Here is an 18,085-nt window from a genome sequence, read left to right as displayed (position 1 = left end):
GTGAGACCATGGGGAGCTCACGAGCCACAGCCAGATCTAAGCAGGACCATTTCTGGCATTGCCCCTGGGAAGAGTGTTACTGGCTCTTTTCAAGGCTGATTGGACTCTTTGCCAGGACCCTGCCTCACCCCACTCCTGTGTGAGGGTGCAGAGCCCCTCACACAGTTTCCCAGCACTGTTCCAGAGTAGAAGATGCCAGTGTGGCACAATTCTGACCCCTCTGCAAGTCCTTGGCTCTGCAAGTCCACCCCAGGTGAGCCCTCCTGTCACTAGAGCACAGGTACAGGTGCCTTTGAACTGCAAACCAGGATTAATAGCTGGAAGAGGCAGATTCCACTTCCAAGCCAGTTAGGCATGTGAACTAGAGGTGAAGTAGTTTCAGAGTCCTGGCTTAGCAGGTTGGGTTTTGTGCTTACATCTGCAGCTCCCTGACACTCCCAGGGATGAGCTGTCCACCAGATCCAGGTTCCTAAGTCAGTGCTGCACAGCTACATGCAACACCTATTCTGTACATAAAACCCTTTTTTTAAAAACATCCAAGCTCTATTGTGTCAGCCCAGCTTGAAAACATCAGATATTAATATATCAAGACATGGTTACCCAGCATTTTCCAACATCCTACAAGCATGAAGAAGTGTTTGGGTGTTGCCATAAGGTAGGAAAATCATACAGAAAGGCTTCATAAAATCAAACCTGCTCTCCTTGTCAGGCTAGTTCTTTGTAAGTCCCTATGTGAAAGCAATCTTAGTGAGAGCAGTTCATTAGCATAACAATCTATTCCTGGATGAAAAACAACTAGTACCTGTATAAACTGTTTTTACAGTGTTAGATAGAAAAATGAAAACTATCTCTCACAAAGAACTTTTCCTGCACATATACACCAGGGGTTTGAGTGACAAATCCATACAGAACAACAACTTGTTACTGACCAATAAAGTAACTGGCAAGAAAGCTTGGAGTCACACACAAGGTCTGTAAAACTGTATCAAAAGGAGTTATGTGAATAAAGAATAGGCTTTTTCCACCATGAAAAAAATGGAGTCCCACATTATTCATTCCAATATTTGGGATACAAGGTACCAGTGACTGGGTGAGTAGGAAAGAATTTGCACAGTGACAGAGAAAGAACAGGACAACTTCTCCCACCTGCGTTCCTGGTAGCCATCGTAGGTCGAGTCATTCAGATAAACAATGGGGAAGCCAGGAGCTGCTATTGTCCCTCCTTCAGGGATGCTGTAGGATGCCAAACCATCTGAAAAAGAAGGCCATGCACCTCAGAAATACAGCAGCAGCAGCCTCCCATCACCTGTGTCCATGTGACATTTCTATATGTGACACAGACCAACAGCAGCAGTTCCAGGGGTCCCCTCTGCACACCTGGGGGGGCAGGGGAGCCCCAGGCTGGGGAGGTACTGTAAATCAAAGGCGACTCCAACAAAGGGGACAGAATGATGAGGAGGACTCCATGGATATCAGAAGGCTAATTAATTACTTCATTATACTATACTATATACATTTCATCTAAACTGCATCTGCCAAGCACTCACTGTGCACACACTGCACAGAATCTCATGGCTGTCACCCAACAGTCCCAACACACACTCACACACACAGCTGGCCCTGACAGGCCAAGGAAACAAAACATCTTCACTTTGGGTAAACAATCTCCATATTGCATTCTAGTTTGGCACAACACAGGCACAGCAAGTGACAACAATTGTGTCTTCCCTTTCTCTGAGGTTCAGAGAGTGTGAATCTCAGAAATGCTTGGGAAGAGTCGTGCCTTGCTTTTCTCTGTGAAGAGAAAGGCGGCACAGGGAGGGGCTCACCGTGCCAGACGCAGCCGTAGAGCTCCACCCGCATGCACACGGTCATGGGCGCCTTGGTGACGGGGATGAGGCGCACGAAGCGCGCGATGATGGGCGGCCGCAGGTCCTTCAGCACCACGTCGTACGTGTCAGTGTTCCCTTCAATCACCTGCAGGACAGAGAGCCTGAGCTGCAACCTCTCTGCTGGAACCCAGGACATGCCTCTGGCTGCCCTGGATGGCTCGAGCCTCTGTCAGGGGGCTCAGAGAGCTTGGCACAGAGCTAAAGACACCTGTACCTTTGATTTTAACCCATGGAGAAAATGACAAACTTTATGTGAAGATTTACTTTATGTGAAGATTTAGGAGAGTTTAAGTGTCACTCTTGTGCTGAGGTTGGAGCAGGAACAGGTGAGAGGCAGGATCACAGAAAAGGCAAAGAAGGCTTTATTCAAAAGAACCACACGGTTTTTATAGAGTGGTACGAGAGAGTCTGTTCTATTGGCTAACCAACAGAAACATCTTTCTCACACACTGTCCTTGAGAGGAATGGAAAAATAAAGCAGAAAAACACTACCTGCAAATTGTTTATAGTCAACAAGTTAGCACATCTTTCTAGCTCTTTAAAACTTCTCACAAGCAGCTGTGAGAAACGCTTGCCGCTTGCCGTTTCTCTCTCTCTGTCCCATGGCATCCACATTCAAGTAGAATGATAGTTTGTTGTGGTGTGATGTCATGGTTTGCCTCAGATACCTCAGATTTCTCCCTGAAGATTTCTTCCCCAGGCGTGTCAATCACCTCTCCTTCCCACACCCTGACCCCTGCTGAGCTCTGTTTGTCAATCCTGGAATTCCAGAAGGGCATCAAGTGATTGGCAGAATTCAGAAGACGCCCTCCACCCCTGGAGGGACATTAGGCCATGCAGGTGTCCTTTGTCCCTTGAGACCTCCCCCCTGGTTGGTGGTCCCCATGTTCCTTCCCTCCTCCTCTCCCTGGGTAAAAGGGTGAGCAACCCACACGGTTCAGGAGTTCTGTAGGAGCTGTTGCTGCATTCAGAGGGCTGTGGGCCAGGATAAAGCTCTGGATCCAAACCCTCCACCAGAACTGACTCCTTTCCTTCACCATCACCTTAAAGCTTCTCTGCCAAGGTAAATCTGAGCTCCTGCCTGCCTGGACTTGGCCCCAAGCTCCCAGCTGCAGTATCCAGCCAGCCCAAAGTGTCTCTGGGGTGAAAACACCACAGCTGCTGCTTTTTGGTTCAGCACCAAGGGCCTGACAAGCTCAGGCACGTCCCATCCAGTTATACTGGTAATTATTCCAATAATAGTTTGTCACAGGATGGAAAAGTAGAATTTTGGGGTTTTTAGAATGGGGGTTCAGAAGCCAAGATGGAGGAATTTGGGTGTGCCTTGTCCTTCCTCTTTCTTCTTCTTAGCCTCCATCTTCTGTGTGATTGTGGCACTTTTGGATTGGTTTGGAGTAGAAAGAGACTAACATAGGTGATAGATATTGGAAAATTATTGTAAATAAAGTACACGTAGTTCTTAGTATAAAAAACTAACACCACCCTGAAGGTGGTCAGTGTGCCACAAACCGACCTGCCAGACAGACCTCAGCAGGTCAGAAAAAAAATATTTGTTTTGTTATGTTTATTTTCTGTACAGATAACAGAAAACAAACAACCTTGAAAACCACAGCCGAGGAATCCTGACTCCTTCTTCAATTGTGGGGTTGGGAAAAAGAGACTTTCCAATACCCTGAGGTCATCTCGACCACAGAGACTCCAAGACCTCTCCCTTTTTATTATTGAAGGGATGGCACCACAGTCAGGCTAAGAATGATTTATTGCTCAGATAAACTTCAGTCTCAGAGGCTGTGAGACTTACAAGAGCAAGCAGTTGGCCATAGCTCAATAGCCACAAGTTCTTCATTACAAGACAATATGCAACTTTCTAATCCAATGGACAGCTGCCACAAAGTTTATTTTGCTTTTCTAACCTATCACCTTTAGTTACTTCAACTGCACTGTGGATACTTTTATCTAGTGGGCTATTATCACACGTACACAGATATGCTTCTATTATAACATCTAAATTCTTAGCTTACTCTCTGCAATTACATCCCTACATTATAAACCCTTCACCATCTTATCAGTACAGTTTCCTACATTATAAACCCTTCCTCTTATCACTACAGTTTCTCACTTAAGGCATATTTTTACTTACTATAACTATGTAGTCATAATTTAAAAAATATAAGTTTATGATTTTTCTACTTAATGTTTCTGTAATTTATTTTTACATCAATCCAGACTTCTTCCAAGGCTGCAGATCAAACCCTTCACTGTCTGTGGAAGTTTCTATCTCTACATTTCCCACACTCCCTGTTGTGGTGCTGGGCAGCAGAGTGGTGCCCCTGTACCCCCTTGTTTGGGATGGGGGAGTTCCCCAGGTGGAATCTGGAATCTGGGGGGAGCTGCTGCTGCTCCTCCCGTGGCTGCTGGGGTGTGAGGGGTGCTGCCACTTCACCTCCTGCCCACTGCAGCCCCCCCCATGCAGCACTGAGGGAGAAGAGAGAGGCAGCTGGGGGTGAAGGTGAGAGGATGTTGTGGAGAGTTCCAGTTACTGGATGAAGCCCCTTCCTTCAAGGGATCCATGGGATCCGGCAGCAGGAGCAGAGCTTGCCCTCATCACCTGCTGGATGTCCTTTCTCCACAAGCCAACACAATTCCAGAGGTGCTGCAGTGTTTGGTGCTGCACAGGAGGCATCTTGGACTGAGGTGTTCAGCATCACCCCAGCCACCTCCTCCTGCAGTGACAGGCAGGGACCCTCAGCCTTCCCCTCAGTGCCACCACTGTCCTGGGAACTCTCCACTGCTTATTTTGACTTCCCCTCCCATCCCACAAACAGCTTTTGTAGCACACACCAAAATGTGAGGGATGGGCAATATAATGGTAATGGCAAACAGCTGATCAAAGGTCTGGGTGAGCAAATAATTCATTAACAAGATAAAAGCTGTCACCAAATACCGCACTGCAGACCCTGCTGGGACTTCCAAAGCACCCTCAGTGCAAGAAAACATCACACCCAGTACCTCTCCAGTCTGGCTTAGGTCTTCAGGCTCCACAAGGCAGCCTGAGGCAGAGTGACCAGGTCAGAGAAGCTGCAGGTGAGAGTCCCAGGGGAAGTTTAACAAAGGTTATGAACACAGCCCCAGCTCTGTGCTCAGGTCTGGAGACAGCATGAGACAACTGTGGTGAGCAGGGAAGCCTCTGAGTGTGGGCTCAGCACATTTCCTACTCTCTAAACTCCTTCCTCCTCAACACCCACACACCAAACGCTGCCACCAGACACCCAGAAACTCTTTAATTCCCTGCCACCCCCTAAAATTTTAAATCCCAAAGCAGGCATCTGCTTGGCAGCTTCCAATTTAGAAACAAGTATCTAAGAGAAGGACACCCATGGGATGTTTGGGATTTGCACTTGAAGAGACACAGTTTTCCTGATTTGGGGGATCAGGTCAGGGGACGTGGACAAAGCAAGAAAACTTCAAACATCCCCTCAGAACAAAAGCACCCTTGCACCAGCTCCACAGCAGAGGAGCTGAGAGTCCTGCCCATCTTCTGAGAGGAGCAAAGGAGGTGATTTAGCACCTCCACATCCTGCAGCTGCTGTTCCTGAGCATGCCCTTACTCAGAGCCAGAAAACCAGACTGTGTGAGAGACAAACCCAGCAGCAGTTTCCAGTCCTGGCCACTGCTGAGCCCAGGGCTCCCCACATCAGGAACAATGCAGTGCTGCTGGAGGAGACCAGAGGATGCACAGCAAGCACAGAACTGAGGCAGAACCCACTGCTCCAGCAGAGCCAGGATGGAGTGGGATGCATTAATGTCTCAGGTTACAAGGTGTAGCTGGGTGTGTGTTCTATCCCCATCTGTCAGAGCTGGGGCAGTTCTCGGCTGTTCCTGGGGCAGTTTTCTTCATCTCCCCCACAGCCAATCCTCCCTCCAGGAGATCTCTGCTGTCCATGGCCACAGTGTCCCTGCAGGGCTGATCAAATTCCATCATCCCATGGGGAGATGCTGTGCCCAGGGCAGGAGCCAAGCATTCCTACCTGGATACAATCTGCCCTGGAACAGCACAGCAGCCTTTGCCCACTGCATTCCCAGAGGAGCAGCTTTCTCCTGCCCTGCATTCCCAGAGGGAGAGCAGGCCCATCTCCAGCAGCCCTGGAGCTGCAGAGGAAAACTCCCCCCTTGTGCAGGATCCTGCTGCAGCAGAACCACAGCTGGCACTGCGGGAGGGCTGAGCCCCCATGGGATGGGGCTGTGCCCCCACCCTGACACACAGGGGACAGGGCATGCTCTGACTCTTGCAGTGGGGGGTTTTTTGTTGTTTTGTACTATTGCATCTGTATTTTAATTTCCCTAGTAAAGAACTGTTACTCCTGTTCCCATATCTTTGCCTGAGAGCCCCTTAATTTCAATATTATAACAATTCAGAAGGAGGGGGTGTGTATTTTCCATTTCAAGGGAGGCTCCTGCCTTCCTTAGCAGACACTTGGCTTTCCAAACTGGTCTTTTCAAACCAGACAATGAAGCAGGAGGAGGAGGATGTGCCCTGCAGCCTCAGGCTCACTCACCCTCCCTCCCTGGCGGTTCCTCCAGGAGATCCAGCGCTCCCCGTTCCGGCTGTAGTCGATGCGGTACGCGCGCGCAAACTCCTTGCCCGTGGCGCGGGCGTGCCGGCCCTGGGTGCCCACCAGGGTGATGAAGAACAGCTTGTGCAGGTCAATCTGCAGGAACTGCACATCTTCAGGCTCCAGCAAACCAGCTGGGCACCAGGCTCCATCCCCCTCTTCCCTCTGTAACCTGAGGGGAAAATGGCACACATTAAAGAGTCAGATTTCCCACGATTAATTGAGGGAACACGCGGAACTTTGAGGATTGGGAGGAAGCAACAAAACCAGCAGTGGTTACCAAATATCTCTGCCCTTTGGGATGAGGTCAGCTGAGACTCAAATCTTACAGGTTTGCCCTATACAGAACAGGTCCTCAGTCCCAGATACCTTTCACTAACTACTTGGAGCAGTTTTTCCCCCAGACATGAATTTCCACATTGATCAGAAACAACCCTGCTGCTCAGCAGGGAAGTGCTGGCTGCTCTGTAACACCTTGCTGCTCGAGTGCATCCTTACTGCTCCTAAACCCCACATGGTAAGGCCTGAACTTCTGCTTGACCACCTCCTACAGCTCTACAAAGCTCAAAAATGAGCCATCTTAAAAATACATTTTAGCAAGAAAAGATCTGTTTGGAATTTTTCTGGGTCATTCCAATGCATATTTCACATTTCCTGCAGTCATCAGAGCTGCTGGTGTAGGATGCTGCTAGGAGAGTGGGAAAAAGGTCTCTGCTCCTAAACTGAACATTGTGAGAGCTGTAGTTGTAACAAATTTATCTGCACACCAAAAATGGGTGGGTTTTTTAGCAACAGGGATTTCTTAGCCAACAGCAAGCCCCTGAATTGCCCTTGGCTTTCAGACAGCAACCCCACCTCCAACTGATGGATCAGTGAGGGCAGCAGGGAAGGTGGTACCCAGGAGGAGACACTAAAGGTCAAGGCTCAGGCCAGAGAAGATTTTTATCTCTGGCTGGTCAGCTGTTTGTGCACGACTTTCTTACACTGGAATAACAAGTAAAGCTCTAAAAAAGGCAGGAAGGGTGACTGAAGTGACAGGGACAGACACCTGCATGGGACAGCTCTGACCTCTAACCACATGAGGTCAGCTTCATGCCTTCCCCCTGTGGACATCCAGCAAGGAGAGGACGGTAACAGATGGCAAGTGATGCACAAAGTGTTTGCAGCACTGGACATAAACCACACTCAGAGGAAAAATCTCCCAGCTTTCAGACCCACAGGCCTGCTCAAACACTATTAAAAACACAGCACACAGCATCACTGCTCTACCACGGACTAAGAAAAAATAATATTTGAGCATTAGGAATGCTCAAATATGATTTTGGAGTGCCTGAATTCATCATAAAAATATAAGTATCATAATCAACCTGAAATTTCTGTCTGACTTGCACCAAAGCTGTAGGAATGTTTGATATCACCACTACAAACCATTCCAAGGAAGATGGCATTTACAACTCCTTTATGAAAAATGAGTAAATAGCTTTGAGAGAAATAAAATGGCCAAAAAAATGAAAAGAAAAGCTTATATTAAAAAACTGTAAGTCTCCTTGACCTACAGTGAAGAAAATAACTGAGCTGCTTGCTTAACAATTCCTTAACTCTGCATTTCCAAGGGTTTTGAGGCAGGGTGAGCACAGCCCATTTCCTCAATAGGATGCTGTTGAAAAGTTCATCCTTGTAAAGGATTTCCTATGATTTAGTTTAAAGCACTCCACGAGAATCCCAGGGGCCCTGTCCCAGGCTGACCTGTAAGTCACAAATCCTTTGGAGATTTATTCACAGAGTGACTGAAAGATGGGCTCAGAGGGAAGCCCTGAGTGCAGCCCCATCCCCTGCTCACAGCAGGGCCAGCTCCAAGGCTGCCCTGTGTTCCTCAAGGCCTGGTACAGCCAAGTCCCCAAACACTGAGACATCACCAGGTCTCTGGGTCCCCCTCCCACCACTACATCCTCATGAAGAGGGATTTTCTCCCCTTAATATTTAACCAGAATTTCCTGTATCACAGCTGTGACCATTGCCATGGCCTCCTGGCCTTTCACTGTGCACTACCCAGATTGAATACAAAAGCAGCAAACAAGGTTTTAAGGGTGGGGGATCTTCTTCCTCCACCACATATTGGGTATCTAGGGGAAAAAAGTGTAAGAATGTGCTCTTTGTTGACAGAGTGACAAAACTATCTTTTGTCTTCTTAAAAAGGAAAAAAGCTCAAAAGTTTTTCTCTTTAATTAGCGAAAAAGACACCTTACAGGACTTAAGGGACTTCACTTTAAACTTCAGGATAGCTAATTAGGCAGGAGCTAAGAACTTTCCCTGAGCAATTTACTAGAAAAAAAAAAGAGAACAAAAAAAAATAATCACCTTTGTGACGTGTTTAACCTCTTGCACCTAGCTTAGTTTTTCTCTGTAAAGAGTTTTGTTATTTTGCCTTTTATTAAAACTTTTCTGTTTCAAACACTACCACAAAAGCCACCCCGCTAACTTCATGCCTTCTAAAGTAGCTGAGCTATCTTAAGTGTGATATAGATCTCCAAAAGCTTATAAGACCTGGCTGGAGGAGACCCTTACACCAAAAAAGGATGAAATTTGCAGTCAGAGGGGAACCCACCGTGCATACTGGGGCCCTGTGGAGTCGTACCACTGGCTGGAAGCAGTGATGTCCTCGTCCCTGATGGTGCCCTCGTGCATCCCCAGGGGATAACGACAGATGGCTGCAAAGGGCAACACAGGCAAGCAAACAACAAAGGTCAGCACTCATCCCTTTTAAAATCACCAGGCAAGTTTAATTAAAAGGCTATCACACCCAGAGAATAAACACAGTAATGCTAAAATGCAAGAAGAATGCAAAAAAAAAAAAAAAAGGATAAAATACATCATAATTATCAAACTGAAATTATAAGGAATGCATTACACTAACAGTATCATTCAGCAGGACCCAGAAAGGCAAAAACTTTACAAAGAAACACTTTAAGAGCATGAAATCCCAAACTATATTATTGTTACTGTTGAATCGTCCCATTTTACAATGGCAAATTATTCATCAATAATGATGAGACAAGAAAAGGAAGCTTTTGTTCAAGATTTTTCTTCCCCTGGAACAAACTGGATGCTTGACTTGTGCTCAAATGGGAACAGGTATGACCCTCACCAGTTCAGATACAGGGGAGAAGTTAAACCTCTATTACAGATGAGAAGTCATGGCAGCATCTGCTCTGTCCTGCCCCTGCAGGCTGCAGCTCCCATCTGCCCCTGAGCCCCTGTCCATCCATCCTGCCTCATCCCAGCCTGTTCCAGCCTCAGCTGGAGCCAGCATTTCACCCAGCATGGGAATGCTCTCAAACCTGGTGCCTCCAGGGAGCACAGACACACCTGGCTCAGGCCATGCATCTCCCACACCAGAACCCTGCAGATGCAGCTGACAAATCCCAGCTGGCCTCGAGGTTCTCTCTCCTGACAGAAATCTTTAAACATGCCCTGGAATATCAGAGATGTTTGGGAAAACTCTCAGTCTGAATGCATTCACTGGCAGCCCCAGGAGCAGTTCTGGCTGCCTCTCCCTCAGGCAGGGCTGCCCTGGGTGTCCTCCTGGGTTCCCAAAATCCCAGATGGGCTGGGTTGGAAGGGACCTTGGAGATATCTCCAGGAGCTGCACTCCAAGGGTCCACCTGGGTCCCTTCCAACTCAGGAGATTCTGGGATTCCATGAAATCCATTCAGCAGGCTCAGAAGCTACAAGACAAGACAGAGGGATGAAAACCACCTTGCTGTTATCACTACACAGAATAAAGCACCTCAGGCTGAGTCACTGCCTGACAGATCTGATGTAGAAATGTTTGCAAACAGAGGGTGGGGCCTCAACAGGGTTTGCCTGCAGCTGTTAGGCACTGGATCAGTGAATGTGTGATGTGCTAAGTATTCCTAAATCACTGGGTAAAGGAGATGGTGAGGTGACAACATTTGCCAATGATACCAGGTTATTTAATATTAAAAACATGCAATATTTTAAAAATTAAATATTTTAATAGTAATAAATATTATTTATTTAATAAATTTTATAGTTAATATCTTTGATATCAATTATTAAAATTATTATATTTTAATCCTTTAATAGTAACTTAATATTTTTTAAAATCGTGGGAATCCCTATAAAAAAACTAGAATTACCACTACAGCACTGCCTGTATTCATGGCCAGATGCCAGGCAGATAAGGAGTAGAGGTCTTGCTCCTTCCCTCTATCATCAAAAGGCAGAGAAGGCAACACAGATGATGAAGGAAAGATGTGCAGCCTCATCTTTACAAAAAGGATTACTGAAATATGACAAAGATAATTTATATTGAACAATAGATATCCTTGCTGTCTCTCAGAACACCAGAACCAGGATGAATCAAAAGGTCAGGTACAAGAGTTCAAAAATAGAATATAAATCCTTAACCTTTTAAACACTGCAATGCCACAGTGTTTCCCATGAGTTCAAAAAAAAAAAACAGCTGAAGAAACTCAGCCACCACAAAGAAATAAACACCAAGCAGAGGCTCTGGAAGCTGCAGTGAGCTGAGGGTATCCCTGGGGTAGAGCTCTGCTGTGTGCCAGCCCAGCCAGAGCCAGAGGGTTGGGGTCTGGCCAGTGAGCTGGGGGGCCCTGCTACCACCCACAACATCCAGCCTGGGGCTGCTCAGGGGCCTGAATTCCCTGGAGGAAACTGCTGGGATCCAGAACCAGGGTGCTGCTGAAAGCCAGCCAGGAGCCCCAGCCAGGGCTCCCACACTGCACAACCAGGTTATGTGGGCAGCCAAACCAGCCCTGGCTGTCCTCCCTCCTACCTGTCCCACCACTGAGCTATGGGTAAATGCACAGACATGTTCCAAAAGGGTGGGGGTCAGCAGAAAGTGCTTTTTTCTGAGAGCAGAAAGTGCTTTTTGTGCTCCTGCAGTGGGAGTCCTGTGTGGTCACACCTTATTTAAAGGTCAGACACACACTGGCCAGCAATGCCAGATGGAGAGCTGCTTGGGGAGGACTCTGGGGGACAGAGTCTTTGTGCAAACCTGCACAAAACCCTTTTGTTCATAACCCCAGGGCTGGCAGCAGAACCCAGAGTGTCCTTGGCATTGAGGGATGAACTCTGAGGGTGGCCACAGTTCTCACCAAAACCAGCAGCACGAGGCTCTCACCAAATGCACCTATTTTGAGCAAAACCATCCTGGGTTCTGTTCAGGTGGCACCAGGACCCTTAACTGGGCACTCAGGGGACCCTGGGGCTCAGAGAGGTGGCCCAGCCTGTCAGGGAAGCCAGACAAGAGGACTCAGCAGGACCCTGCTGCACAGCTCTGGAATCAGCCCCAAAGCAGCCCCTGTGGGTTGTAAGGCAATGAGGATGTGCTTCAGGCTGCTCCTGGAGCAGAGCAGGAGGTCAGGATAAGCCATGGAGCCTGTGGTGTCAGAGCCAGGAGCACCAGCTGGGCCATGGTGCTGGAATCTGTCTGGGAAGAGCAGGGCCAGCCCCAGGCAGAGGCACCAGAGCAGCTGGGGGAGCTGAGAAAGCAAAGCTGCCTGAGGATGTCACAGGCAGAGCTGAGAGGTGTGGGGGGTTATTTAATGATGGAAGATTTCTGCAGCAATCACAGAGCTGTGCTCAGAGCCCAGCCACATCCCTGGAGCTGGTGTGGGAGAGCTGTTCCTGCACCAACCACCATCCAAAGGAACCTGCCCAGGGCTGGCCCTGCTGCCTTCCCTCTCCTCTCTGAGGTTTGACACCAGAACAGATGGCAGCCCCAGCCCCATGCTGGGTGTGTGGTGCAGGGAATGCTGTGCAACAGGGAGCACAGGAATGCTGCTGAGCTCCCACACAGCCCTCACTTCACTTCTGGCTGCTTGCAGCACAACCTCAAACCTCTGCAAACATCCACAGGCCAGAGCAGGGTCAGAGCCAGCCACAAAGGGCTCCAGACAAACAGAGCCAGCCCCAGCAGAGGCAGCACAGGCCCTCAGGGTAGCACTGCTGCCTCACCACACCTTCAGCCAAGCTGGAAAAGGATTAAACTCATTTGTTTCACAGTCTGTCTCCAGCTCAAAACACCTCATTACAGGAATTTTTGAAACCCATTACAGACCATTATCTTACTCATCTCCATCATGGCTGTCTCCTGCCAAGTGCTGTAGGATAAGAGGTCCTGCCCTCCACAGGGACTCAGGCTCATTTCCCTGTCTCCACCCTGTCTTTGTGCCAGGTAAGGTTTACATCTGTCCTCCCACACTTCTCTTTCCAGAATGCCCCTTGCTGGCTGGACAGCTGTGGCTGATGCTTTGCTAACTGGAAATTTCTTTTCCACAGCAAGCACAGAACCTCTGAGCCAGTCTGGAGTGAGGTTTGCTCTGCAGGACTCACAGCCAAAGTGCTGGGGGAAATTCAGAGCCCAAGACAGGCCTGGGTGGGCAGAGAAAGGAGGATGTCCATGTGCCTGGGCCTTCCTGGGACTGGCAGGAGTGTCCCACTCCAGCACAGCTGCCCAGGAATATCTCAGTCCAGAAGACATTTGGGAAATATGTCAGTGATTCTCTCTACATGCAGCCCCCACACTCAGTCCCCACAAGAGGCAAAGAAAGGAGAGAAGGAGCACACAGAAAGAAGGTGGGAGAGGAGTCCCCTCCCAGCCTGGCAGCTCCTACCAGGGTTGACTTCGGCGCCAGAGGGCTCAGGCAGGGAGGCCAGCAGCAGCATGCAGAAGATCATGGTAGCAACTGGAGGTGCTGCACAGGGTCAGACGAGTCCTTCAAAGGCAGCAGCTGCCATCTACATCTCTGAAAGACAAAGCAAAGAGAGAGGATGAGTCCTCCAGAGACGGGACTGCTCTGTGTCATTGCCTCGTGATGGGCTGGGCAATCTTCCCTGCCTTCAAGAGTGCCCTTGACCTCAGCCCTGCTCTGCTCATCACCAGATCAGAGGCTTAGAGAGGAACCAATGATCACTTGAGTGTCCACACCACCCCTAAAGCTCCCAGTGCAATCCATCTGCCAGGCCCTCAGCTGCCATGGCTCCTGGGGGGATGGACGCATCCTTTTAACTGCAATTAAACAAGTCCAGTGCAAAGTCATTTCTCCCTTATCAACACTTCACTTTCCTCACTAAATGAACAAATAGTGAAACTGCAGCTACAAATGAACCTGGGCAGTCCAACCAGGCTCCCCAAGCAGGCTTTATTCACCTAAACCTTGGTACCAAGTAGCCAAGTGGACACCTTGGAACTTGCCACACAAAGGTCCAGAGCAGGGTGAAAATAATCTCTCCCTGCACATCCACACTGCTGCCAGAGGTGCATGTGCACTCAGGTGAGCACACTTCATTTGCTGTTTGGAAACAAGGCCTAAATATTGGCAATTTCATTGGAAAGCCATGATAACACCTAAAGGAACAGGAGGTCAGATCAGCACTTATGTGAATTCTTTGTGCCCACATTCACAAAGAGCCTTGGGAGGCTCCATCCTGGAGGATGCTTTTACAGAAGGCAAGTCAGAAGCTCTGTCTCATAATGGAATGCCAGGAGAAAACAAATCAATAAATGTAAAGTTGCCAGGACCCGAAGCTGTTTGCTCAAGAATCCTTGGAGTTTTAGTAAAAAGGCAACAGTGACTGTTGGGATTTGTTAGTGAAGGAGGAGAGGCGGTAAAAGGGCCCACCATTGTGCCTGTGCGTGCATGCATGCAGGAGCATCAGATGCCATTAGCTCAGAGATTGGTAACAAAAGGCTCTTTTTCCACCCAACATAATTAAACTGTACAAGTCACAGCCCTGAGCTGCCGTGGATACCCAAGGAACACAGCTCCTTAAATCCAAAGGTAAACCTTTGCCTTGGGAAATCCCCCAGCTGCAGATTTCTGAATGCCCAGAAGCTAAATCAGGGTTAGAATCACTGGAGCTTGCCCTGTTTTTATTCTCTTTCTTAAGGATATGCTACTGGCCATTGTCCCTGCTGGATTCCATCAGAAAAGGTGGCTCTGAGCCTGAAAAACTGAGGGCCTTCTTGGGAAGGGAGCCAAACACACAGGCAGGAGGGGGAGCTAATGCTGGGTGGCTGTGCCCAGCCAGGCAACCAAAAAACTCCTTAAAATCACCAGGTCCCTCCTGCTCCAGCCTCCTCCTGGCTCCCTACATGAGCACCCTGGCCAGGGCTGGGAAGGGGCTGTGATCCTGTGGGGAGCCTGCAAAAGCAAAGCACAAGCCCAGATCTCAGCAGGAGGGTCTAGTGACAACAGAAGAGGTTTTGAGCAAGCACCTTGCAGCTGTTTGTGCATCCCAGGTCATCCTTTCCTCCTGGAATGGAAGGAGGTGAATCAAAGTGAATCAAAGCATCCTCAGAAGATGTACAGGGACAAGCAGGAGGAGTGGATGGCATCTCCTAGCATTCCTAAAGGAATTCAATGGGGAAGAAGCAAAGCCAATAATTGGGGCAATATCTGATGCTTGAAGAAATAAGAGGCTGGGAAGTGTGATTTCCATTTTTCTGGCTCCAAAACAATGGTAGAGTTTCTCTCTTTGCCTCTGAGTTAATCTGAGATACCTCAGCCCCAGCAGCCTTCCCCAGGAGCACAGGCAGCTCTGGTTAAGGACCAAACAGAATTTGGTGATGAAACCACTCAGCAGAAAAAATTGCTGCTGAAAACACAGGGCAGACTGCAACTCCCACAGAGAAGAGACTTTGTGTACTCAACTGGAGGGAGACTTTGTAGAGAAGTTCTGGGGCAGAGTTTGAAGACAGGCTTGGTGGATGTTAATTTATGCAGGTGATTTGCTAAGGCGTCCTGGGAGCTCCCAAAGCAGGATCTGCAAAGGGAATTGCAGAGAATTCAGCACTGGGGCAGACAGACCTGCCACAGGACCTGAGAAAGGGACATGTCACCAGCACCAAGGCTTCAACCTTCCTGCAGGAGGTGATGGGAACTCAGCAGAGACCTGTCTGGTGGTGCCCTGGCCATGACCCAGATCAGCTGCACCACAGGGTCAAGTCTGGGATAGATCCTTCCTGGGGGGGCCCAAGCTGAACCAGCCACTTGTTGGATTAAGGGTTTTTTTTGGCCTAGAGCTGGGGCAACTGAAAAGTGTTTTAAAAACTTTTATTCTATTTTTAGTCTCATGTGAAGGGTGATAGAATACAGATGTTATAAGTCATGCTATAACAATCAGAAGTTAATTATTTTGTAATTATATTATAAACATTTCTTAACCTATCAGTTTTAATCACACTATGCTATAAATGCCTTAAAACCAATCATCTAAAATTACCCCTACTAGTGAGTCCTACTACAATACATCTTAATTCTATTTCTCTAAAGTATCTAGCCTTATTTACAAAGACACCCATTGCAACTTGTTTCTAGTTCCATTTCTCTCTCAACAGTATCAGTCTTATTCTATAGCATTTTTAAGTTAATATTTCTCATCTCAAAGTCTACATACAAATACATACTCTGTAAACTTCCTATCAAATTTGAAGAATTTTCTACAAATTCATTTCCCACAGCCACTGACCAGAGCTGCAGCTTGTTGAGGAGGCCCTGGAAGGAGAACAGCAGCTTGGAGACATGTCCCAGGTGACTTCTGAGCTGCATGCTTAAAATTTCACAACAAGGAGCCCTCAAATGGCCAATGACACTACACACAGACTGCACACCCCCATCCTCCCTCCAGAGCCTGGCAAACTGTGTGAGCTTCAGGCTGGCTCCACCAAAGCACACCGGGATCTCTCTCTAACTTGTCCAGGAATAAGGGGAAGGATGCCTGGAAAGCACTGAAATAGGGACTGTTAGGTTGAGGGCCCAAGCCCCACTGCTGGAAGAAGAAAGAAATAAGAGCAGCCCCAGACAGCAGTAAGTGTTCAAATGCCTCCATTTCCATCTGGTCCAAAAGCCCAGCAAAGAAGGATCAAGAGCAGGGCATCATCCACACCCTGCATCGGCACAGCACTCACAGCCCAGCTGGGATGTGCTGCAGGCACTGAGGGGCTCACCTTGAGACAACATGAGGAGATTCCTTTGACAACAGAGTAGTTGTGCTCTGCCCCATCCTCTCAAAAATGACAACAGCCACCAGTGTCACAGCAACTGAATAAATACACCATCAACATCTCCACTATCTCATCTGAACAAGCACCAAAAGGTAAGAGCCCATTTGTTTTATGACACCTTTTGTACAGCCACAGAGCCAGTCACATCATCACCACATTCAGGTGGTTAAATAAGAATGTAAAACATCAGGAGGAAAGAAGGAATGAGGTGTGGGGACAAGGGAAGTCACACAGCAGTGCCCAAGCACCATTTCAGCTCCTGCCACCCAGCCAGCAACCAGCACTGGAGAAAAGATGCAAACTGGGGGGCACAGGTGTAAATGCCACCCTGAGAACCAGGGGCTTCTCAGGACTTGATGGGACCTCTGCAGGTCCACAAAAATATCATGGCTTGGGGGAACTGCAAGCCAGAATTGGAGGATGCAGCCAGAGAGGCCAGTCTGGCCCTCCAGGAGAGGAAAGGAAAGCTCCAGAGCTGATCTAGAGCTCACCTGTCAGCAGCTCTGTGCCTACAAAAGCTGACTTTGAATTGCCCAAAGGGTCTCCAAGACAAGCAGGATGAATCCTCTCTGGATGTGTCTCCATTGCTGACAGAAGAAAAGGCTGGTCTGGACTCGTCCTGTCTCTCCAGTTAGGTACCATGAATTATTTCCAGCAGTGCACCCCTGCCCAGGCACCTCAGCAGCCGGTTCAGGCTCTGCTGGGTTTGTTTTTCCCACCACATTTGGTTCCCAGTGCTGGAGCACCAAAGTGCCTGTCAGTGAGTCCTGGGAGACATGATGTACAGAGGAGCAAACAATGCCATTTCTCAGCTCTCTCACAGCAGCTGCAGTGCTAAGCAGGGTCAGCAAGAGTGGTTTTCACTCTCCAGAGGGTGAAACATTTAGGAGGAGGTTCAGCCCCACTCAGGAGCTCCAGCTGCAGAAATCATTGTTTGAAGAACTACTGATGTTGGTTGGTGCTGAGTCTCAATCTCATCCAGGAGTAGATTGGATTCCCATGTTGCACACTTCCCAGAGCTAGGACACACTGGAATTACTACCAAATACAACCCTCTACTACTAAATACAACCAAGCCATGCTGCTTGTGCAGGAGCCCCATGAAAGACTGCTTGGGAATCATCTTAGTACGGACTTTTCCTGTGTAAATGGTTCAATAATTTTCTTTCAGCTCCATTAGTCCTTTGCTGTACTCATGCCTATCTTCCCACCCCCCCACACACATACACACCAAGTGCCAAAACTACAGCACAAGCCTGAAACCAGTAAAAACAGGATTAGCAACATCCTCTGAGAGGCAAGAAAGTGTTAAACTCTGTTCCCAGGCCCGACTGGATCAAGTTGCTAATTGCTAACAGCTGGCTGCAGGAGAATAAAATCCTGTTACAATCATTGGGAGAGTGGAAAAAAAATCTACTTGTTGAAAAACTCACCAAGAAATGCAAAAGAGGGCACTTTTCCCCAATAAACCCAGCAGATACCATGCCTGAAAAGCCAATCCATGCCTCCACAGAGGAGCAGCTGGC

At 48.3% G+C, this 18,085-nt stretch overlaps 1 protein-coding gene across 3 annotated transcripts in view; it reads right to left on the bottom strand.

The window, feature by feature from the left end:
* LOC311161713 (discoidin domain-containing receptor 2-like) overlaps positions 1 to 18,085 on the bottom strand; it is a 60,403-nt gene that overhangs the window by 19,790 nt on the left and 22,528 nt on the right. For all 3 annotated transcript variants that reach the window (XM_084219524.1, XM_084219525.1, XM_084219526.1), the window contains exons 2-6: positions 13,168 to 13,299; positions 9,111 to 9,213; positions 6,449 to 6,677; positions 1,830 to 1,977; positions 1,147 to 1,252 (exon numbers count right to left, since the gene is read on the bottom strand). In XM_084219524.1, coding sequence (XP_084075650.1) covers positions 1,147 to 1,252; positions 1,830 to 1,977; positions 6,449 to 6,677; positions 9,111 to 9,213; positions 13,168 to 13,231 — 650 coding nt within the window. In that variant the 5' untranslated portion in view covers positions 13,232 to 13,299. The remainder of the gene's footprint in view (positions 1 to 1,146; positions 1,253 to 1,829; positions 1,978 to 6,448; positions 6,678 to 9,110; positions 9,214 to 13,167; positions 13,300 to 18,085) is intronic.

This window comes from Fringilla coelebs (genome assembly GCF_963513975.1).
Source record: "Fringilla coelebs genome assembly, chromosome: 21".
Classification (NCBI taxonomy): domain Eukaryota; kingdom Metazoa; phylum Chordata; class Aves; order Passeriformes; family Fringillidae; genus Fringilla; species Fringilla coelebs.
This window is presented reverse-complemented; position numbering and strand designations above follow the sequence as displayed.